The sequence below is a fragment of the Ixodes scapularis genome, unplaced genomic scaffold (assembly GCF_016920785.2).
Source record: "Ixodes scapularis isolate PalLabHiFi unplaced genomic scaffold, ASM1692078v2 PGA_scaffold0__279_contigs__length_252992795, whole genome shotgun sequence".
In the NCBI taxonomy this organism is placed as follows: domain Eukaryota; kingdom Metazoa; phylum Arthropoda; class Arachnida; order Ixodida; family Ixodidae; genus Ixodes; species Ixodes scapularis.
Window position 1 is genome coordinate 103,602,776 of NW_024609835.1, and position 24,807 is coordinate 103,627,582.

General features: G+C 45.9%; 1 protein-coding gene across 2 annotated transcripts in view; it reads left to right on the forward strand.

The window, feature by feature from the left end:
* Positions 1-22,238, forward strand: part of LOC8027491 (beta-1,3-galactosyltransferase 1) — a 101,073-nt gene extending 78,835 nt beyond the window's left edge. For both annotated transcript variants that reach the window (XM_029968787.3, XM_040219875.3), the window contains exons 2-3: positions 16,790-16,937; positions 20,649-22,238. In XM_029968787.3, coding sequence (XP_029824647.2) covers positions 20,658-21,713 — 1,056 coding nt within the window. In that variant the 5' untranslated portion in view covers positions 16,790-16,937; positions 20,649-20,657 and the 3' untranslated portion in view covers positions 21,714-22,238. The remainder of the gene's footprint in view (positions 1-16,789; positions 16,938-20,648) is intronic.
* Positions 22,239-24,807: the final 2,569 nt, after the last annotated feature.

A 24,807-nucleotide genomic window follows, 5' to 3' on the forward strand; every position in this document is an offset into this window, starting at 1 on the left:
CGGGGCAAGATAGCACAAGCGCATGATATCCAGCCAGCAATGGCCAGGCGGAGCCACGAGAGTGCTGCATTCAGCTCCACAAGCGGAGGTGCCTCTTTTAATGGGGCGGCCAGTCTGCCCGTCAGGCCGTGGCGAGCGGCGGCGACCCTAATTTCAGCAGTTCCTGTGTGCACGTGCGCGCCATGTCCCTGTTTATTTTATGTTTGGAGCATATTCTAGAGTTGTCATTTGAACACCAGTTTGAGTTGTCTTCACCACTTGTGGGGTCGCTCTATAATAATCGCCGCCCGATCGGTCTGAGAAGGCAGCGAGAAGGCAGCGAGAAGGCAGCGAATGGGTTTACTGCACTTCCCGGTTGCCCGTCTTCGAGAGCCGGCAGTCGGACCCGCCGACCATAGTTGTTGCCCGTCGTTCATAGCTCGCAGTCGTAGTCCGTGTCCAGGCCTGCGGATCGTCCTTCCCACGCCAGCACTGCGTTGGCTAGCTGTTCCGGGCTATCACAGTCAGAGTCTCGCTGTAGAACCACTCCTGGACCGTCATGGCCTAGGACGGTATGGCCAGGGCTCGCCATTTCCGCCAGTCCTGATCCGAACCTCGCTGATGGAATGCTCCGGGGATCGACATGGGCCGGACCAGCCAGAACGGCCCTATCGTTCCTGGCCGGCCCCAGCCTCGTGCAGCACGCTCTTCCTCCTTCCTCGCCGGCTGGCCCTCGCTCGCGCCTCGCTCGGCCGTCCTCTTCTTCTACCGACGCACCCATGACACTAGAATAAAATGTGGATAATTAGAACCGAACTCTGCATGCTAGAGAACAGTACACAAGCCTGGTGTAAAAAGGCGACAGGCAACGAAGTGCACGTGAGAAGGATATTTACGCTTCGCATGAGCTTTTTCAAAAGAAAACCTTTTGCGTCCTATTTTTTGCATGCCGTCACATTTGTTACCATACTCAGGATTAAATTTTGTAGCCGAAACAAACAAAACATTTTTTCTAGGACAATCTACTATTTGAAAACTTGCAGGTTTAAAAGGGTTTGGTTACGACCGCGCGTGCCGAACGGCTCGCGCGGTCGCAACCAAATGCACGCTTAGAACTACGAGTACCGGAACGGGGCAACGGGCATCTCGTTTGAAGACCTGATCGCCTGATCCTCGATGACACAGCGAAGCCCAACAATCGGCCCGATTTTTCCCACCGTATTTCTCTATGTGGCTGTCTCAGAGACTCGTAAAACAACTTGTTTAATATGTTATTTTGCCGAGTATTCTGCAAAACGAGTTTGTCAGACCACTTTCCAAACCTGCACATGTATTTTCGTTCAATTCAACAGTTAATGTAAAATTCACTTACTTGATGCGTCGCACTGCAGTAATCCACTACTGTCGCCGTGTCGCTTCCCAAAATCTTGAAGGGAAGCGGTAAAGTTTGACGCTTGAGTCACCTTCGCGACTGTGGCAGTCTTTCACGCAGCAGTAACGACGTTTATTTTTTGGGGAAACTCTACGAGTAGGCGAAATGTCACAGGAACCCGGTGAGGTCATGGAGACGTGAAGTTGAGACTTACTTTTACGAAAAACGGTTCCAAAAAGGCTCACGCCGATCCGAAATGCCACGTTCACACGCGGTTCCTAAACGCGCCCGCCCGCCCGCAGTCCCCGTGCGACCCGGGTCGCCCACCTGTCTCACTCCAATGAATTTACTGGCTCCACGGGATGCGTAGAACTCGCCGTGTGCCGTGTGCCCGCTTACACTGAGAAAGAGAAGACGGCGGCGCGCGGCGCCGCAACGTCGCGGCGACTGCCCCACGGCCACGGCCGGGTTGCCGGCGCTCCGGCTGGGCGCGACTGCAAGGCGCCAATTGCCCGGGCTTCTCGGGCTTCGTGCATGACGTACGCTGTGCTCCCCTTGTCCGTTGTTTACTGATGCTGCGTTTTTACGTTATTATGGTTGAATGTATGGGTACTCAGAGGGTGGTAAGAATTTCTTGTAAAACAAAAATAATATATTTGAGAATCAACTTTTTACAATTAAATTGATTAAATTCTAAAACACTTCTTATCGCTTGAAGGCCTATGACACATATCGCGATGATTCAAGCCCGTAATGAAATTTTACAATGGTGTAGCTCAGGGCAAGATTGATCAGCGGGTCGTTGAAGACTTGAAGTACGCTACTGCGTTGAATGAATACTTGTCAACCGAGCGACAGAAAACATGTCTTGAACCGATGGCTACAGAAACGACGCGGGTTTGACAATTATGTAACATAAATTATAATATTTCTTGTGAATGTGCAACCAAATGACTAGAGAAACCGTTTGTCACAATTTCTGCCAGTTATGAAAAAAAAGAATGCCACTCAACTTCAACTTCCCGAACGTGCTGCTAATTTCCGGGAGCTAAATGCGCGAAATAATGTTAAATATGGTGTTTAAGAACACCGACCAGTTCAATTTTGATTGTGCCCGCGTAAGCTGTTGTGGTCGCAAAGCTGTGACACTTCAAGTCGTGCAAGCACGCACACTTAAAAGGACCATGACGACACGTGCACCTTCGATATTTTATTTTACAATTGGAATAGGCTTCAGGCACTCTTGTCAAAGTCATAACTAGGGGTGCCGCGAACCACCCTAGGTTCGAATTCGAAAAGTTCCCATATTTTCGAACCAAATTGAGGTTCGAAATCGAAATATTTCGATATTTTCAGCAGTACCGAGGTTCGAAATCGAAAAGTTCGCAACTTTCAAACACCGTGGAGTTTCGCAATCAAAAAGTTCGAAGCTTTTACGGGTTCTTAAAATTCGGATTCGATTGTTTTGAATATTTCTTTACTTGTTATTCGAGAAATTCGAAGATTTCCAACTTCCCTAACTTGAAATTCGAGAGATTCGAAAATTTAAAACTTCTTAGGATCTAAAGTTAGAAAACTTCGAACATTTCGAACTTCTTTGAATCTGATTTTCGAAAATTTGAAGATTTCGATTTTCTTTGGATCTGAATTTCGAAAAATTCGAACGTTTCAAATTTTTATAGACACAAAGTTCGATAAATTTGAAGATTTCGAATTTATTTTTGCACAAAGTTCTAAAGTTCGAAAGTTTCAATTTTCTTTGAAGGCTAAACTCGAAACTAACTCGGAAGGTTTCGAACTTCTTTAAAGTCCAAGTGCGCAAAGTTCGAAGTCGAGTTTTCATGTTCCTCCACAGTTTCAGTTTCAAATATTGTTTTCACGCCTCAGTGGTTTTCATGAAATCAGGTTTAGAAAAGTTCGGGTGTGATATTTAGACTGTGCGAAGTTGGTCAGGCAATTAAATGAGACGAAGAGTGTCCCGGATGTACTGGAATATTTGCCAGTGCAGAGCGACGTGTGACCATAGAACAGTGATTGTGACCGCCAACCCGGGGGGGAGGAGGGGGTAATTAACGTGCATCACGCAGTAGTGATCACATGAACGCAATGCTTAACGATACAGTCGATACTGATCCAGTATGAAACGGCCAGGGGAAGGCAGGTGATTGAGGCTCAGTAAAGCTTGAAGCGATCTGGCAAACTGCCTCCCTATCCCCTTGCACGCTGATAGTAATCCGATCGAACGCCGCCCGAGTGACGCTGGCATATAATAATATTAGTTTGTACATGATGCAAAACCATGATAGAATGAACTTTGAAAGAAAAATTGTACGAAGACAGAAAAACGAGAGGAGAACGTCTCAAACTCAGCTAGCTCAGGACAACGTCGAGTTTGAGACGTTGTCCCGTCCCCTTTTTTCTTTCTTCTGACACTTTTTCTTTCAAATTTCATTTTCAGTCTCAGGATTTTGCGTCACGATCAACATACACGAGCTCGCCTGCACCTTGGCAATTTTTTAGTTTGTAATTGCTCTAGATGTTTATTTTCCGGGACGGAAGAAACGCCGAGCAAAACGCGCAGAGGCCGACACAACTCGGGGTCAAGGAGCGTTCTACCATACCAGTGACGTCAGAAAAGTAAAAACTGGGGACAAAAAAAAAAAAAGGGGGGGGGGGGGGGGGATTTTGGACTGTTAAAGAAAACAATACGGGGAAAGACGGTGTGGTCGAGCTTATTTTAATCTGAAATTGTTTATGCATATGTATAGCTACTGTCGTCCTTCACAGCATAAAAGATCGCGTAGATGGTCGTTGTTAGAAACTCGTCACTACTTGTCACATGGTCAGTGGTTCGGAAGTTCAAAGCTATGTCTTTGCAGCCTATATAACTATGCCAATAATAATATTAATAAAAAAATTAAACATAACAATAAATGCCGAAATAAAAAGCTGGCGAGAAAAAAGAAACTATCAAGAATCCGCCGGAAGTGTTGTATTCTTGCAGATTCAGATGCCGAGAACTACGAAACAAGTTTCTCCTACCAAAATGTGTACAGGCTAAAAGAAACACGTTCCAAAAACGTAAAACGACAAAAAAAAAATGATTTTTTTTTTAATGACGTGCTGAACTTGAACAGTATTACAAACCTTTCCCCATGAGTTAATTTATTCCTGAACGTGAAAAAACAATAAATACATCATTTTGTATTCTGCAGATGGCAATAATATGTACTGTCTGTGGTGTTAATTTAAATGCGAGACGAAAACAATTACCGAGTTCAGGGCATAATCGCCCGTAGATACATGTTTGGACATTTCTTCGAAACTCATCTTGAACAGCAATATTCTTACCTAAAGACGACACTTACCTAGGTTATACATAGATAAGTCTTAAAAAGTTTAACATCTGTACCATACAGAGCTTCGGCTCTAACGTGCTTCAAATATGGAACGAACGACAATTGTCAAAAACCCGTCGTCCTTGCTTGCTCCTTCGGGAATTTATTTCTTTAAAACCAAGCATGCCAGATGATTGAAATAAACGGCATTGTCTTTCGCAAGGAATGCGGCACCGCATGTCGAAGTTTGAGAAAAAAAATTACGAATGTACATCGTACGGTTTGAATCCAAATGAAACCGCCCGCCCGTCTTTCGAGGTTCGACGAACTTGAAACTTTTACCCTAAAAGTTCGAAGTTCTTCGAACTTTTGATTTTTCAGGAATCGAAAGTTCGAAAATTCTCGAATTCTTTAGATAAATAAATTTGAAAGTTCTTTGATAGGATGGATGCTTGGGCGTGTTGGTGAACCATACTTGACGGTGACAGCGCAGGGAAAACCAACCTCACACCAGACACTCGGGAAGACAAGCGCGTATGCTTGTCTTCCTGGGTGTCTGGTTTGAGATTGGTTTTCCCTGCGCTGTCACCGTCAAGTTCGAAAGTTCGAAAATGATCGAATTTCTTAGCGTAGGGAGTTCAAAAGTTCGAAAAGCTTCAACCATTTTAGTGGAAGAAATTCGAAAGTTCGATAATCATCGATTTTTTAGTCAATCAAGTTCGAAAGTTTGACAAGCATCCAATTTCGCAGCGTAATAAGTTCGAGAAGGATCGAACTTTTTAGCGTAAAAAGCTTGAAGGTTCGAAAAAAATTGCGTTTCTGAACGTGTAAAGTTCGAAATTTCTAAAAGCGTCGAACTTCTTAGTTTAACAAGTTCGAAAAGTCGATTTCCGTCGAATTTCTCGATATGTAAAGTTCAAAAATTTGAAATATTTCGAACCGCTTGAATCGATCATCGAACCTTCGGTTCGAAAGGAGTTCGCGGCATCCCTAGTCATAACTCATAACCTGTACTGACGCTTGTGTGCCGAACAAATTACTTAAATAGACCCCGTTAGTATTCGTACCCGTGGCGACGCCTCGAAAAGGCGGGAAGACCTATTTTCCGTGACGTTCAAGCGTAACATCAGAGTAGGCTCGTAAAGGCCGGTTCACACATCTGCGTTCCGATATAGAGGAACGACAGAAACGACACGAACGACTTGACACCGGGACCACCGTGACACATGATTGCTTGATAAAGCTGCTCTCTGCCATCTCTGTCACGTTCTGTTATGCGAACAGAATCGTCCCGGTGTGATGTCGTTCGTGTTTTTTCTGTCACTCGGAACGCAGATGTGTGAACCGGGCTTGAGGTAATAGACCGACCGACCGCCAGTTTCGCTACGCCTCCTCCGGCGCAATGCATTGCGGGAAGTGTAGCCTTTCCGCACGAGGGTCAACGCCGCTGTAGGCTTGCGAGTGTCGATCACGAGCCGTCTCGTGCACTACCGCTGCCTCCTGTGAAGTACAACTATATATATGGCTGCGTCACGCACGCTCCAGACGGTTGGTGAGGGGGGAGGGGGTTGTATAAAACGGGAAAAGGGGTTTAATGCCTATGCAGATTGTTATCCTCCAGGAAGGGGGAAAGAAAGATGAGAGAGGGGTTTGTTAAAAATAGTTGGCCGCAAATATGCGGAAAGGTGCCAATCAATCAACGTATGTGAGGGAAAAGTTGGAGAGGAAATGTAGAGCGTTGGGCAGATCAGCTCATGGGAAACAGCGACGCGCGCAATCTAGCTGGTAGTTGTGTCTCTTTCAAGACTCATATGAGTCACACAGGTCTGTCGCGTCGCCGCGAAGCGGCGGCGCGATTAAGTTCGCGTTTCACGGCTACCACAATTCTCATTGTGGTAGCCGTGAGAGTGTGTGAGATCGGACTATTGGTCAAAGCGAACGGCGAGCTCTGGTTTTCATTTTTTGTAGGGAGGTGTTTACAGATATTCCGTTTTCCTGCTTGATAACAAGAACCTATTGATATGTCGGCCTGAAATGTTCACTACAGTACACACGGATGAGCACTGTTGAGCACTATACAAATAGGATTACGCTTCCAGCGAGAGCTCCAGCACGTAGAATCGGTCAGCTGCCCAATGGCAAAGAAGACGACGTAGGCGATAGATCTCCGCCAGCTCCGACTCTACACACTACAGCAATGTAAATACCTTGTTCATCGACTCTTAAAGACTACCGAAACCGACAGGTTAACATCTACGTCTCGCTACCTTTTTCGGAAAACTTGCAAGACGAGAATGCGAAACATCAGTTTTGGTATTTTGCGTGCATTGCTGAGCACAAAATAAGCCTTACATAACTCTACAAAAAAAAAAAAAAAAGAGAATGGTATACGAGGACACCACCGCGTCAAGAAACACTCCTTTAGAAAAAGTTTGGAACGATTATGCATCTCGCGAGCTTCGAGTGTGCACGCAGCCAAGAGCACGACAGAAAGCAACAATTACGTCCGGCCGTCTGGCTGTCAAGTGCCGAGCCTCAGCTTCATAGGGCACGCTCCTTACGTAAAGAAATAGCCGCTAGACAGGCCGATCACGCGCCCGTACAGCCAACCGTATCCAAAAGAACGCCTCGCCGCACGCACCACTCCAGCAACGTAAGCGCACAGCGCACTGCGTACAAAGAGTGAGGAGCATTTGCGCTTGCGCCACCTGCGCCCTGTCCGTAGCGAACATGCGAACAACGCGAGACGCCAAGAAGCCGCGTCGATGAAAGAGAGAGAAAGAGAAATGTCGTCTAGACATTCGAGTAAAAAAAAAAAGACGTGTCGACGAAATGTAGCAAACTCTGTCAAGCATCGAATGTCGAAGAAACGGTCTGCCGATGAAACATCGCAGTGTCAATGAAACGATCTGTCTATAAAAACTTGTTCGATGAACTGCGCGCCAAGAATGGCGCGGCTTGCCACATAAAAAGTGGCGCACCCTACGTGATCGAGTGCGCGACAAAGAGACACACGGAGACGCAAGGAGGTTAGAAGTACTAGGAGGGGGCACGTTGCAATATTGGTGAAGCCTAGTCATAAAAAGTTTAAACGATTTTGTGCCCAGCGTGACCGCAGATCTGCCTGGCGATTGGTGCGCGTGACATGTCACGTGTGAGATGGATGGTGGATTGTAGAAGGACTCCATGCAGGCTTGCGCGCGCTCCGTCCGGTAGGTTTTATCAGATCGAAGGCTAGACTGTGGTGTGTTCTAGTACCCCATAGCAAGACGAAGGCTAGCTACTGTCACGTGATGTGGTCACGTTGGCATGGTAAGTGAGGAGAGTAAGGAGGAAAATGAGAAAGAGGCGAGGCGTCAAGGGAGTATGGCTTGTGGAGGCTACGCGGCTGACGTCATGCCCTCTCCTACCCTTCTATTCTCCATGCGGAGACGACCCCAAACCCCCGATCCACTCTAAACCAAATTAAGCAAAGCCATGCCAAACCAATCCAAGGACCGCTGCACGTATCAAGATAATAAATGCTGACAGTATTTTATAAAGGCCGAGATGACTGAAAAACAATGTCGGCTGATGATTCCTTAAATCGCAGCCTAGTGCGGCAAGCACGGTCGATCAACAAAAACAGAAGTAGCTCGAGTAAGAAGGAAAACTCGGCCTCCAACGGTCTCTGCTCATAGAACAGCATACGACTGACGGACACCACAGAACTGCGGAACCCCTCACCCAACACATCCAACAGGTATTATGGTGAGATTTCAAACCAAACGGACGTCACCCTTCCTAACAATACCGCCCCCCCCCCCCCCCAAAAGAAAAGAGAGAAACAATTTGGTCAGTGCATATGTTTATTATATATATGCTGCAGAAACTTCCGTAGAATTACGTGTGGGTGGCACACGAAAAAAGAAACATGATGAATCGTTCATTTGTGTACAAATGAGCGAGGTATGCACAGCGAGGCGATGCTCTAATCACTGCGACGTTGTCTGTGTAACCTGTCGGAAGGCGCGTTTGTGTTTTTCCGCTGCCCTTATCAGCAGGCAAAAATTCAAAACACCCAATTTCGTCAGCTTGCATTTAGTTATTTTCGTAACTAATCAGGGTGAACGAGATTTGGTAGAAATGTGCGGAGCATAAACATAAACATAGTACATTTCTTTCAAATTGGATAAGCGGTTCAGAAGTTCACTGTTTTGGGGTAGTTTCCCCGTCGCACGACTCACGCGGAGACAGACCAACGGCTTGCGAGGAACAAAAGAAAAACAAAGAAAGCAACCTGTAAGCGTGATGACCTGTGAGTGTGAGGACCTGTGGGTAAGATGATCGTGAAGACCTGTATGAGTGTGAGGACCGTGAGGACCTGTGAGGTGTGAGGACCATGAGGAGCTGTGAGTGTGAGGACCTGTGAGTGCAAGGACCGTTATGACCTGTGAGTGTGAGGACAGTGAAGGCCTGTGCGAGTGCGAGGACCGTGAGGACTTGTGAGTGTGAGGACCGTAGGAGCTGTGAGTGTGAGGACCTGTGAGTGCGAGGACCGTGATGGCCTGTGAGTGTGAGGGCCATGAGGGCCTGTGTGAGTGTGAGAACCGTGAGGACCTGTGAGTGTGAAGACCGTGTAGAGCTGTGAGTGTGAGGACCTGTGAGTGCGAGGACCGTGATGACCTGTGAGTGTGAGGACCGTGAGGACCTGTCAGTGTGATGACCTGTGAGTCTGATGGCCTGTGAGTTTGATGATTTGTGATGACCTGTGAGCGTGATGACCGTGACGATATGTGAGCGTGACGACCGCGATGATGACGGCGAGTGAGTTTTGGTTTTGTGTTGAACCGTGAGGGTGAGTCCGGGTGATGACCCTATTTTGAATAAATCGTGATCGTGAGTGGGCGTGAGTCCTGATTGAGGAAAAAATAGTGATCGTGAGTTTGAGTGAGGACAGCTTAAAATGCCGACCTATGCCCGCGACCCACTTCCAGCAGACCCGCTACTCGGTGCAAAATGAACTGCGCTCTAAATGGCACACGAGGATACAAGAAAAAACGAGAGAAACTGGACTGTAGCGTGGGTCCTCTCGCCATGACATTGCCGCGTCCATGACGGAGAAGAAACATATCTCTGTTCTTTTAGAAGATTCGTGTTGATTCTTACGCTGAGAGTTATATATAAGGAGGCCAGAATGGGGACGCTGTGTAGTCAGTCTCGCCCTAGCTCACACCCGAACTTTCTAGGTCGAATGTTTGACCAAGTGAAGTGGATAAGAAGCCGAGAGCGGTATTGCCGACTCTTCACATTCATCGCTCTCGCTCCAGCCAGCTGTCACGACGACGCTCGCCTTTGCCGCCTTCGACGCTCGCTGCTTTCTCGACGCTTGTTCTTTCTTGGACAGTTATATTACTGCGATACTTGTTAATGGTGACTTCGCAGCTTCGCGCCGTCAACCACGCTCCATACCGACGAGGAACATTTTCGGCACTCCTCCAAAACGTTCCACGGCCACTGATGACGAGATAATAAGCGAGCAAGATAACATGCGTCGTCATACATGGTAGCAAGATGACACTCATCGTCAGTAAGCAGGTGGACCCTTAATATTGCCGAAACCTGAGTCCGAATATAATGAAGCTATGTGACCTTTCAAATTTTCTAAATGTTGAGTCGAAAGAATTTTTTTTTCCTTCTTTCTATTGAGCAACAGAACTTAAGTAGATGCAGGTTTCCCCGCCCTCTTAAGAAATGAAGAAGAAATAGTTGTTTGTATTTATAATAAGAGAGAAAATATCGCGCAGCGCGAGCCTAATCTGCTCATAGCTGGCCGACGAAACTCGCTTGCCGCGCGTAACGCCATCTATCGTTTTCATCGCAATGCTGTGCAGCATCTCGCTCCCGCCCGCCACACTTCCCCTTCTATACACACTATAGTGAGAATACCATATTCTACGCCACGCAGTTAAATGTTTTTCAGCAAGAATTCTGCATCGTGCAAAATACGTTTTATGTATTTGTTTATCGTATAGGGGTTATTTAGGAAGTTGCATAACCTATTGTATAGTTATGTTGAATAATTTGTGAATTATTGACTTTCTTTTAATTAACGGAACTCCGTCTGCGTGCATAAGCTAACAGAAAACGGGAACCTCGGAGATGCTTTGTCAGTTTTCAGGACCCGGACAACACTGCACCCGCCTTAAATACTGAAGACTTTTCATTGATCGGTCGTGAGAGTATTGCGTTTCTGGCGGGAGCTTGTGCAGTTATGTTGAGCAAGGATTCAACTCGGGCCGCCACAGTCTGCAACTTATAGTCTACGAAAAGTCTCTATTCATATAAGTGTCTTCCTTAGCGGCTTCGATGTGCAGTAAATGTTTAGTTGAAACCATACCCCCGTCTTAACTAATAGGAAAGGAGAATATTACAAAATAAATTAAACAAATCTTACTTTTATTCACAAACTCTATGCCCTTAACAGATGTCTTGGCAATAACCGATACGGCTGCAAATTGTTTTCGATTGAACGCCAGTTTTCTAATAAAAAATTTTAACCTGTACTTAATAAAAAAATTTTATCGATCAAAATATGCTGTAGCCGAAAAAAAACAAATTCCAAGTAAATTAGGCACACTTTTTGCAAAAAATTAAAAGAAAAGAGCAGCTCGTTATTATTGTCTTCATTTTCTCTGCCCGTAATCACGCTGGCGCCCTAAAGCGGCGGAGACCCTCGAGCAACGCGTGACAGAAATGCTTCCGCTTGTGGCAGTCTATCGCCCCTCGTTTCACGACCGGCTAATGAGCTCGCGTGGGGGCTGGCACCCTTCCGCTTCTGTACCCACGACTCCTTCCTTCTCTCCGCTGCTCTCGAGTACCTCTTTAATCGTTCACTGATTCCACTTGCTTCTCTTTCTCTCTTGTTCTTACATATCGCTGCTTCTTGCTCTATTTGCATTGTTTCCTGTTTACTCGGTTTGTGTGACGACCAAGACACGTGTCTTGTTTTATGGTGCGATTAAGGGGAAGTCTATCCGATGGACTAGTCGCACGCGCTGCTTTAAGACTAAACGCGGAGACGTTCTCCAAATGAGCTTGTTTGCCAGTCTGATTTTGATGGCAGAGTCTAAGGTGGCCGATATTTCGGACATCCGCACTGGAGTTATTGTGGCCCATGGACAATTTGAATGGGACTGACATCACGTGACAGAAGACGAATATACAAAACGAGAGAGGTTCCTTTGTGATTGGTGTCGTGTTGTTCCTCGCGTGGACAGTTTCTCTGTTTTAAACTGTTAAGGCAGATCGCCTACGCATTTTTTTTTTTAAATTTAGCTCTTGTATCTAAATACAAATGTACAGTGCTCAGCAGACTTATCTGGAACACATGCTAACCCTAATCTTGGCTTGTTCTATTTTTTTTTCTATGTGTGCGTGCATAACTGGTGCTAGCCCTAGGCTATTTCTCTTTGTGTCCCACTATGTCCGTAGCATACCTCCAGTTCACATAAATATGCGCAGTTCTCTCATATTTTATCTTTTTTCTGCATTCAATATTCCACAAATATTCCGTACAAGTTTGACGACGACTGTACAGTATTTGCAATTAAGTAATATATTGAGCTTTATAACTCTATACACTGTCATTTATAGGGCATGAAGCGTGGGCAATTGTGCACTCAAACATTTTTGTGCGCTACCAAAATTGGTGCAAAATTGCAGCGTCGGCGGTTTTTTTTTTTCTTTTTTTTTGTACTTTTATTATTTGGTTTAAAAATGCGTGTGTCTGAAACGTTTACAGCAGCGTCTTCAGGCAGTCATTCGTGCCAGAGTACGCGTCAATGGCCATATTTTCGCGGTCTGTCCGGCCGCAGTCAACTGCTCCGGTCTTGTGTTCAGTGGTTTAAAGCTTACATTAATAAATTATCTGTCCTGTATTTCTGCTCGTTTTTTTTTCTTTTGGCTTTACAATCAGTTTTCGGTATGTTTCAGTTCAATGCAACCAGTCTTGTCTTTTTCTAGATTTTTAAATATATAATTAACCATTCTGCTACTCTTTCAATGTCAGGCGAGGCGCCTTATCAACTTCCTGCGCACTGATCGGTGGGAGTTATATCTCCCGATTTTAATGTATTTTTTTCCCGCTGTTCCCACGTTCTGCTTTTTACGGGCGCGTCACTGGGTCTCTGAAGCGCGTGTTTGTAAAGATGCCTTTTACTCCCAGGGGCATGGCACATACCGTGCCGACCGCTCGTTCCCCTCCGCTAGCACCCCTTTCCCCGTAATTGCCTTCCTGCGCTGCCCCGCGTGCCTCGCCGGGTCCTCGCCGTGGTTGTCATCTCGAGTCGTCGTTCCGTGTCGGCGGCTCTGTTTCCCTCTGCGTTGCTTGGGGAGACCGCGCGTATCGGCCGCCAAGGCTACGCTGCCCGCTGCATAATGGATGTTCGGGGCACGCCCCTCCAGTCAGCCGGGAACCATTGTTGTGCGGGGGACGAGGGACCCATCACTCCCGGAACATTCAATTCCGCCTGCTCGCCTGCGCGCTGGCGAGCGCGCGGTGTCGAGCGGGCGCGGAGACCGGCGAGGCCGAATTACTGCTCCCCGCTAAATTTGGGAGCGGCAATCAAGGGGAGGACCTTTGCACGACTGAGGTTTTCCCCTCGCCCCTATTTCGTTTTATGTCTGCGTATATCTATAGAGCGTGAATGTATGCACGCCGGGGCCTCGGTGTGTGGGGAGCAGGTGTCTATTGTTGATGTTAAGGGTCGATGTGGTCGACCGTACCGGATGACCCCGTGCGCGCGGTTCCTGTCTGCCCTCTAATAATGAGTCCGCAGCTATCGGGAGCGTGATACTGATAGTGAAAACGGCGTGTGTCTGGTCGTAATTAAGTTGTACTCTCGCTCAACGTTTTATCGCCAGCGTACAAGCATGTTTGATCACTGTGATCGTGAGAAAAAAAAAAAAAAGAAGACTCATTGTGATCATCAATTATTCGAGAAAATAGCGCAATTAAAAAATAAACACTGCGAACAACTAATGAGAAAAACCTTCCACATAAAAAATGTTATAAAAATAAATTAGGTGATATTCCCAAGTTTTCTTTTTCTTTCCTCGCATGATTTTAATAACGGCGCTTTAACAGATAGGCGGGTAAACCGATACATTGTGGCACTGATAAACGACATTCGTGTTTCAGTCAACGTTCAGTCCACAGATAGCTCGAAATAATACGTTTGCTTTTAAACCTTGAAGCCTGGGGGTCGCACTGCTCATACATGATACAAAAAAGTGTCAGACTTTAAGCACAAGTCACCGGAATATCCGTGATTCCAATGCCGTGTGTTTCTTTCCTCCTCGCACTCGTTGCCATGCGGCATTCGATTCACGGATCTCGCGGTGACTATCTGTCGAATCTTCATGCAGACTGTCTTTTGGATGATGTGTGAGCAGACTCACCCCGGCTTTAGGCCGCGGACACTCATACATGCAGACTGTTCATACATGACGCAAAAATCAGTGGGCAAGCATTTTCATGTTTAGTTATTGTAGGACCGTCACATTGGTCGTACGAGACTGTCTGAAGACATGATCGAGGCATGAATGAAGCAAACATACTCTACGCAGATAATTTTCTCATCATATCCGCGGAGAAACTCCGCATCTTTTGTGTGATGTTCGAGCATTGTGACTGGGGCTTTAATTAAGGAGTACAATTTGTTCGGTATACAATTCTAAATGAGGACACGATAACGTTGGCGACGGGGTTTTTTGCGGGCGCCTGAAAATTAAATTGAGCCAGCAGACATATTTTCGCGCTATTCGGGTGGGTATAGGTGGCGTAATATACCTATCGCTGGAAAAGCACCGCTTCGAACGTGGCCGTCGATCGGCGACGTCCCATTAGCTGGCATTTGTGTCTGCAGGTACGAAGCGCGCTCACTCTCCGATATTGGTGCTTCCGTTTTATGGCAGCGCCCTCTCGTCTTTCTAGGCACGCGTCTTCCATCCGTCTGGCGTTCCGAAGGCCGATCGCCCGGAGCAGTCGCCCTCGGTGCGCCTGTCAATCGACGAAATGAAGAAGTTCTCTTTCTGCGGACTGCCGTTGTATATTGAGATGGAAATACGGGCCCAGAAGAGCCATCGACGCAATTACCGCCGTCCTTTACGCTTCGAAACCTTTCGTATTAGGGATATTCTTTTTTTATATATATATATACATATATAGGGCTCGTTTTTGTTAGTAAATGCGAAGCTATAGGGGACCAGCCTCGGGGATTTCGCGTCCGTGGCATGTAGCCACGACGACGTGACGGTGTCACGTGACAGGGACGTCACGTTGCCTCGTGAGCCACGTGACTCTCTGACGTCAGGAGACACCATGTCAAGTGCAGACTCGTGCCCGTTTTTGAAAAAAAATGTAACGGATTCCAATTACTCATTACTGAGCCTCAAATGTAATGAGTTACCATTACAAATTTCTCTTCCTGAAAAGTAACGGGTTACTTTATGCTTTACGTTACAGATCAGTTTCACGTTACTTTTTCGTACTCTTGTCAAGGAGCCACTATAAACAATTTTGATATTTTCAAAAATGTTCCGCGCTACTATTAGTCATTTCTCATACGCCCGCATTATGGTAGTCCTTGTGAAAGTAAAATCCTGTATCTAAGAGGAAAAATGTAGGTGCACTCCGTTCACCTGTGAGCTGACGAGGCAGCGAAAGCTGCAACCACACCCTCCATCCCGCTAGTTTACGGTGACCGGAAATAATCCCTGGAATTCCGCAGGCAAAGCTAGCGGTGCGCATCCTCAGTTGCAGCGTCTACGTCCAATGGGAGGGATAGACCGATTCTTTGCCCAGTTGAGTGAAAAAGAAGGGGACGTAAACAGCTGTCGATTCACGAGCGCGGTGGCAGAGGAAGCTCGACGATCCCGAGGATGTCAATACATCGTAAACCCTGTTGATCTTTGTAAACGATGCGGATAAACATGTCTTGCCAAGACTTTGGTTCCTACTTTTGTTGCTACCAATGAGAGGACGTGAAGTCTTGCCTTTATTATGACAGCTATTTTTCTGAAAACATAATTCCCCGAGGAGTACTTCAGTTTTATTTTTCTCAAAGGTACAACAAAAAGGAGCACCTGCGTGGGCAAGGGCAGTAACCGCAGCATATTGTACACGGCAGTAGGAAGTAAATCCAAACTCAGTGCAGAGGTCGTCGTTTTTTTTATTTTTTTTTTTATTTTTTTGAACAGTCAGGACAGCATTCTGCGCTCTGTGTTGTTTATGTGTCTGTCGGGGCTTCTGTCGGTTCCCGGGAAGCGTTTTCGGAGACACCCTGTCGCGCTTCCCAATTTTATATATTACTGTGCAATTAGACATTTTTTTTATATCTTTTAGAAAGTTGGTAAAAGCTGAAACAGAGAGTGGCCGGTAAAAAAAATATTGCGTATTGGGATTTATACGTCAAATTTGTGGATTGCGAGTTGTTAAAAGACCGAGCGTTCTTCGTCCTTCTCAAATTCTTGGCCAACTTTTGCGATTTTGTGGGGTTTTCCTTATGTGAAAGTTTTATATTATAAAAAATAATGTATCCTCAACCCTTAGCAGCATACGAAGGTGATCACCACACGAGAACAGGCAAAATACGTACCGCCTTCCCTGCCGCTCCACTGAAATCCTTCCTCTTTAACGTGTACATTTCCTGGAGGTTCATCGTCCTTTCTCGACCTCATTTGTCGAAGATTGAGCTTGCCTGTTTTCGAGGTTGACGAGAGGGTTCCATGGCGCGGTACAAACTATTAGTACCTCTGTGTGATGAAGAAGCGAAAGCTCTCTGGTTATTAATGATAGTGATGTTATTTTCATCAATGCTTCTAGAGCCTGCTAGTGCAGCTAGTAATATTTACAAATCAACTATTTATTTACGATTTGCGAAAGCTTTCTCTCTCGGAGATTCAAGAGCTTAGTAGTCAAGTGCAGCAGAAGATGCCCCCCGGAGCTGCAGGGGGGCCGAGACATTTCGCCGCACCGGCCTTAAAGCATAAAGTAACTATATTCTTGTTAAGGGATGCATTGTCGTGTTTTTCTTACGAGCCTGTCTCTCACTCGCAGGTTGCTGATATCACGATGGACTTCCCGTGACACCGGAGCTTCACATAACGGACCCGATTGCTAAAGTCTTGCCCACCCTCCAAACAAACTGCGCTGGCGCCGCCTTCGAGTGAGCTCGAACGTGAGATGAAAATCTGGGTCAATACAGGTAAAGTGTGAGTTCAGCGGCCATAATCGTTGGGTCACTTAAATGAAGAGCATTCAACAGCATTTTGGTGATAGCTCCTTTATAATGGTACCTCGAATGTATTCTAATTCGTGATAATGTCATTCTTTAATGTTGCTTCAACCAGAATTGTTCAAGAATAAAATTTTGGATAATAAAGCGTCGCCTTTTTTGATGGCGAATAATGGATAGACGTCTAAATGGTCCAAACATCCAAATACCAACTTTGCGAAACGTTCCGTCTTAATCTAGATATCAAAAATGAAGGAACTGTTATTGATACGACCGACACAATGGCTGTCCATCAAGGATGTTTCAGACATTTGCGTTTCATGTACCAGCTACATGTAGAGTTCTAACCCGTCAACAATTCGGACCTCTACCTGCGGCTGGCGCCGAGCCGGCGGAGTCCGACAATGTTTGTTTCTGACCTTCTGGGGTGCTTATCCGTCACGGTGGCGAGAAGGGAATTAAACGTCGCCAGCTATATGCTGGGACCCCAGGGATCGTCGAGCGGTCAATTTGCAGACATTGGAACTATTCCCCACCCATTATAAGGTTGGGAGTGTGTGGGATAATCGTCGTCTTGTCCTTCCAGACGTTAAAGGGGCCCTGCAATCATATTTAAGCGTCTGCCTTTTTTGCGGTTTCTACATCTCGGAGTTGGGGCAAACCAGCGGGCATGGAGTAACTAAATATTAGTGCGTCATATTTTATCCAGACGACGCGGAAACCTCCTCCGCCTACGGGCGCGTCCCGTGGTGCCCAAACCGCGCGATATGTGAAGTCTTTGGCCCTGGGTTTACTACTGGTCCGTGCCGCGAAAAGGTTCGGAAAAAGTTGAAGTACAGAATATTATAAGGGTCGCGAACCATTTCATTTATATTTAAAAGTAGTTTTTGTTCAGTATTTTAAATCAGAAAAGAAACAAATGCAGTTTATAAAGTACGGAAACAAGAAATGACCCGTCGACATACCCACCACCAAGCGGTGGAAAAGCCGCCCCATACTAGAAAAGTCTAGTGGGATCAAACACCGACGAGCGACGAGTGTAGAAACGTCCCGGATGTACGGGGCGGCGCTGCGGTCGTATACGGGCTCGAGGATTCGTCCGGTTCCGAGCATTCCGAATTCCTTCGGCGAGCAGGTTTGGCTTGCGTTTTGGCCGTTTGGCTGTATGGCAGCGCGAAGTGGCTCCCGTTCTGAACTGATCTTTACCCCGTGTTTGCTGTCGTTTGTGGGCAATGAAGTGTCATGCCGGATTAGTGTTTAATGGCGCAGCAAACACCATGCGAGCCGCTCTGGCTGCCCGCTTTGTACAGCTTTTCAAGAACATTCTTTAGTGGCGCCCTTTCGAGCCTTCGACGCGGAGTGCGGCAGCCGTGGGCGCTCGCTGAACTCACTAACCCTCCTCTAGTTCACAGGCACTCAAGCGACTAAAGACGTCATAAGGAGGTTATGTTTTGCTTGTTTTTTTGGGAATTTAGTTTGCCGATACCTTTTAAAATAAGCGACATTTGAGAAACGTTTTATTAAGTTACTACGTTCAATGCGCTCAGGTTCGGTGCAAATTAAAAACCAGTAAAAAAAGTCCTTGCAGGGCCCCTTTAAGCTCCCCTTGGGACGCTTAAAGGGGCCCCGGAGTTGCACCGCCCAGGGACCATCCCCTCTCCCTCGGAAGTTTACACAAAGACGGTCCGCCTAGGCTTGCTTCAGACGGGGCAATTTCGCCCAGCAACTTGACGTCGCAACACCAGCAACACGGGCCGCCCGCGTTCACATGCAGCAACCGAATCGCTAGGAGTTGCCATCATCATCATTAAATTTGATTTTGTTTGCACTATTTAGACGCACAGCTACGCGCTAAAAACATGTTTTTATATATTTGAATGGCGTTGAGAACACTAACTTATCTCTCTGAACAGATTTATTTCCAAGAACAATCCATTTAAAACCAGAATCAAGTCATTAGCTGTCATCATCACCACCACAGGGGTGGCACGTGAAAATATCGCGTCCCTGATTGGCTGCTGCCGCTTCAAACGTCTTCGAGTTGTTCGAGTTGCTCGCCCGTTTCGAGCCGGACCCGATCTCAGCAATACGTGTCGATCTAGAAAAAGCTAGGGAACAACACGCCAGCAACCTCAAAATTGCTGGGAAAATTGCCCCGTCTGAAGCGGGCCTTACGGGTCCCGGAGGTCGGATATTTTGATATGGCATGAACCTGTTAAGTTTTCTCGATCTGTTTCCCCGACTGACTAGCTCGGACGTCGTTCGTGAGAAAGTTTGGACGCCAGCGAGATGTCAAATGGTTTGTAGCGGTGCCCTGTGTGTTCATCATAACTCTTTTAGAACATTTTGCTGACTCATTCCCAAAAATAGCCCATCTCATGGTTTTCACTATATATCTCTTCACTTTGGTTGGGTGCCCTTACAGGATTTTACGGTAGTTTAATTAATAGAACTATTTGCATTCCCCTTTTTTACGATATAAATATTTATATAATTGAACGTGACGGTTATAGATATCAATGTGTCGTACAAATTGTCTAGATTGTACTAATCCACTTTTTAGTTTAAACAGGGTCCAGATGTGTCTCTGGTCTAACCCCCATAATTTTTAAAATATGTGTTAAGGTTAAATTTCTGGGGGTTATAGGTAACTAGGGTAATTAACTTGATTAGGCGAGGAACCTAACAGGAGACAAGAAAGAGTATTAAACTCACCTCAAAATCTCACTCGCCAACCATTCAAAAAGGTTTCACATTTGCTTTGTTATTGCAAGAGTCATTGTTTAGAGCCTGCACGTACGTCGACGTTGTCACACGAATACGGTGCTGCTGACATGCGCGAGAGGTCGCTGGCGCACTGTCGCATAAAAAAAACGGTGCCTAGAAACCCCAGCACTTCAACATCACCAATTTGCCTTTCAGAAAGTCCCCAGAAAAATATAGGCTTCGTAGAGTTATAAGTTCGCCTAAAAGCTGATTGTCAAGTTTTGCGTTTAAACCACTTTTTCTCCGATGTTTCTAGCGTGTCCTTAACACAAACCATAATTAATAGAACCCTTCACAAGAAAAAAAGTACTAGCATTAAAATTGGGCAAAAGCTCATTACATTTCAAAGGGAAAGGTTTCAGGACTATTTTTAAGTTGACAAGTACTGTACCAATGCATTGGATATTATTTTAACAATGAAGCCCTGGTTTTATTGAGTTAGGTTTAGAAGAAATGTGATTCAAAGAGGAGCATTCACTGATATGAGTTCGGGCATTTATATCCCCCACAATCAAAAACGCGAAAGACTATTGTCAGGTATACAAATAACAAGTATATTGACAGTTTTCTTTCAAACAGGCTTGGCAGAAAGCAGTTATGATAGACTGGAGCCTACGTCAACCCATTAGTGAAAGAAGGCCGTAAGTGGCGACTGACAAGATTGCGTATTTTAATTCTAACCAATAAGTAGACAGGTGTATAAATGTATCTCACTTTTAACATATGCCGTGATGCGAATTATAACCGTGGTCTTCAGTTTAAGCAATTTCAAACATGTTTAAAAGCCATTGATACACTAGAGCAGATTTTAAATATACTGCATTTGAAACAGGCTATTTTTTTATTATTAGCTATTCCTAAACAGCCGAAATATTACATGCCACTTAATCGCTCATTGTTTTCTTGCTTTTCCAGATCCGCTAAATGTGGTCATTCCGAAAACGGCGTGCCGTGCGTCAACTCGCCATCTCCCTGGCTGTTGTGGCGTTCTTTACTGGCGCCACGTACCTGTGCATCCAGGGACGCACTCAGCTCGGAGACATCAACTCTTCACTTTCGTCGCCAGGCCGTGTCCTCCAGTCGCTTCCGTTGAAAGTCTTCCCGAAGCGCCGCATTTACGCGCGCCCTTTCGACTACCTAATCGATTCACGCCACCTGTGCCTTGGCAACGACACCATTCCTCCCCGCGTCGACTATTTATTCATGGTGTTCTCCGCCGTGGGCAACGCGGGGCACCGCAGTGCCATCCGCGAGACCTGGGGCCGAGACGTCAAGTTGCACCCGGACACCAGGATGGTGTTTCTTCTGGGTGCCACCAACGACTCGAGACTTCAGTCTTCCGTTCAAAGCGAGTCTTCGGTGCACTCGGACATCATTCAAGAGTCCTTCGTGGACGCCTATCGCAACGTGACTCTCAAATCTATCATGATGTTGCGGTGGGCATCCGCTTTCTGTCGCCACGCTCGATTTGTTGTGAAGGTGGACGACGACACCTACCTGAACGCTGCAAACTTTTTCGCGACGATGGCTTCGCGCCCTCCAGATGCCATATACGGCCGCCTATTCTCCCGCAGTGAACCAATTCGAGATCCGACCAACAAGTGGTACGTAAGCTTCGAAGAATACTCCGAGTCCGTGTATCCGAGCTACGTTGCGGGCTCCGCCTACGTGGTGGGCAGGCTAGTCGTGGAGACCCTTTACAGGGCTACGGGTCACGTGAAGCCTTTCCCCATCGAGGACGCCTACATCACCGGCTCCTGCGCCGAAAGCGCCGGAGTCCGTCGAGTTGGCCACTCGGGTTTCAACTCGCTCAAGATGGAATCTCTCTGCGAACTGAAGAACGCAGTGTCGTCTCATTACACGTTGCCGAAGGAGATGTATGCCATCAGAGATCAGCTGCGGCGTACGGAACTCGTGTGCTACCGTCTTCTATTTAACTTTGCGTTCTACTGTTACTGCAGGACGTGGCCTTCGACGTGAGATGCTGCCGCCGTACGTGTTTAGCCAGTGATCCCAAGTGGGCCTGGAGGCTTTCTACCGTCCACAATACCGCTCGTGTTCGAAGAAAGATGAGAGCCTTTGCATTGTAGCGCAATACCATATAGAGCGCAAATTTACACAACCACCTCAAAGCGTGTTTTAAGTTTATTATGGAGGACATTTCTTATCATGACATAACAATCTCTACATTCTCAGTCGAAATAGCTGAATAATAGTCATGCTTTCTGGTATAAATAGTAAGCCATGTGCCGAGACGGCATAAATGTGAATAATGTAAACATTTTATGTTCGAATAACTTAACGAGACGTTATTGAAAATACCATATTTGGTATTCCATGTAGGTAATTAAATAGGCATCTTAACAATAAAGTAACCTAGTTAGTTTTTTCTAAGTCTAATTATTATTCGGCTACCAGTTGTTATTAGAAACCTCTTAATTTTCTTGCTGAAACCTAGATTTCGGAATCAAAGTTTTAATAAAAGATGTTCAATGTTTCTAGTAAGAACTCAATTTTGTTGCACATTAGCTCCACTAATTTTTATACACTTTTTTATACTTGGATTACCGTAAGAAGCCAACCAAAATTTTTAAACATTGTCGCTGTTTAAACTTGAGCTTCTACAAGAGCCTCCCGCTAAATTTAGGGTCTTATGAAATGACTCTCTAGCTCCCATTAGCATTAAAAATTAACAAGACATGCAAACATCATCCACGAGAGGGTTGTTAGTAGTTAAAGAAGCCATCTCAGCAGGGCGCTAAACGACGAGAGAGTCCGCATTTAGGGGCACTTCGATATTTCTTTGTCGGTTGATAATACGCCTTCAGTGTTTTGCCTCACAATTTTTTTTATTGCTCCTTTTGTAAAATGCTGTCCCGGCCAATCAGTCTTTCAACATTTTTTTTCTTATAAATGTCTACATGCTAATTCTTGCGAGATAAAATCTCAATTTACACACTGGTGTTGAAGTACGCACATGCGTGACCTATCTTTTTATGTCATTTCTGCTTGTTACTTGGAACTAGATAATCACCCGCTTACCTCGCGCTCGTGAATACCTCAGGGTCTAGTCGCTCTTTAGTCGCCGATTCTTCGCTTAGCTCGCGACTAAAACTCGCTACTGACTTTCAAATAGCGCTAGCAAGTCACGGCTGGTGAATACGGCTTAGTAAGTTCTACGGCCTTTTTTCTAAAGGCCCGTTCACACTCTTGCGACCGACTTCGACCGAGAGAGACCAGACCGGTTTTTAAGCCTTTTGCGACTTCTTAGGATAGAATGCGATGAAGCGGAGCTGGTCCTAAGAAGTCGCAAGAGGCTTAAAAACTGGTCTCGTCTATCTCGGTCTAACTCGGTCGCAAGAGTGTGAACGGGCCTTAAAGGGGGACCAGCAGAAATATTCTTCCGCCTGGCGGAAAGTCCTCCTCGCCCTCTTTCTACCTTTTATTGTAGCACGGCGAGGCGAAGGGAAAGGTCCTTTTTTGCGCCGGCTTCTTCTCAGAGGATAAGCCGAGAAAATCCCCTTTCTGAGCGACGGACGATGGGTGCGGCAGCTGTGACCTCGTGACTTACGGTTAGCTTCAGCTCCTATCATGTAATCTGCCCTATATTTTGGCTCTCGCCAAGCCTAGCCCCTCGGGTGTAGGTTTCACGGAGCTGCAAGGCTGCGCCCTCGCAGTCACCGAATTTGAGCTGTCGAAGTTCTTTAGTTTAGCCCGTGGCAAAATAAACGCATACTTGGGAGCTGCGATGCATCCCCGCACCCATTGAAGGAACGTTTCATAGATATTTTCGGTTGATCAAATAGCTCAAAACACATGCGCGAGGTGTGGTGACCTGAATATGTAAGGATGACTTACATATTCACAAAACATTCCACCTTCAAAAAAACGGCTTATCACGCTCAAACCTGCCTCAAATTGGGATCGAAGGAAAACTATATACCGGGCGCGGGCATCTTGTAGAAGGTCTCTGTTTTCTAGCAGCGAGCACAAATTATTGTGTGCGTAACTTACACTACATGATGGCCAACGAATGTAGATGACATTTATATTTACACATCCCAGTCTCGTGTTATAATTCAACGTTGCTTAAATCGGTGCTATAGCACATGCTGCCCTTTTAAAGAAGTTTTGAAGCATTAAAAATGAAAAAAAAATGTAGCCGATCTTTTTTTGACATGAAACGCCTTTGTAATTTGTCATTGCAAAGACATTTTAGGTATACTGCCACACAGTTAGCACGGACAAACTATCGCCGGTCTTTCTACTTTTGTTTTCTTAAAAGTGAATGATGTTTAGAAAACTGATATGCAACTATCCAGACTAAGTGGCAGAGCTCAGTGCTAGAAAATACCTGTTGCTAGCAGAAATAGTAAAAAGCGCCGATGTCGCGTTCCGGCTAACAGTGCCACGTAATGAACGCGTACCGCTACAAGATTAGCGCAAGCATTTGTTTTAATAGATGAAAGGTTTCAAGAAATCGTCGCAGCGCCTTGATTATCACAGCTGACAACGAGTCACCCTTATTAACGGCTTTGGCTTGCTTTATCAAGTCGTCGAAAGCAGTCAGCTCCGCGGTTTCAGAAAAAGTAAGGTTCAGGCTTGGTTGGAGATTGCTACGGTTACACCCGTATGCTTTTTCAATTCCCCCCCCCCCCCCCTCCCCCCATCTCGCATACGCTTCTTGCTCAAGTAAACAGGGGAATCTGACTTGTCGCTCATCTTGGCCTTTAGCGCGACTGTTAACAAATTCTGAAACAGACAAAGCAAAAGTGATGTAATTAACTCAGAATTATAAGGTGTGCGCCATATTTACAAAGGTCGAGGTTCCCTAGAGTCATCTTTTGTATTCAATTCCGCCTCCCCTCACCACTACTTCCTTTCCTCCAAATAAACAACGTAGATTACTTTATGAACCCAGTAATAAAGCGTACTCACAAAATGTTTATTTGGCGTAAGAAAGGCCTAGTTTAAATGTTCGAGCAATGAACTGGTCTTCTTACTGTGCGTGAAACAGCTAGCACGAACGCAATATTGACATTTCTACGCAAGGGACATGCAGAATTTAGTGTAT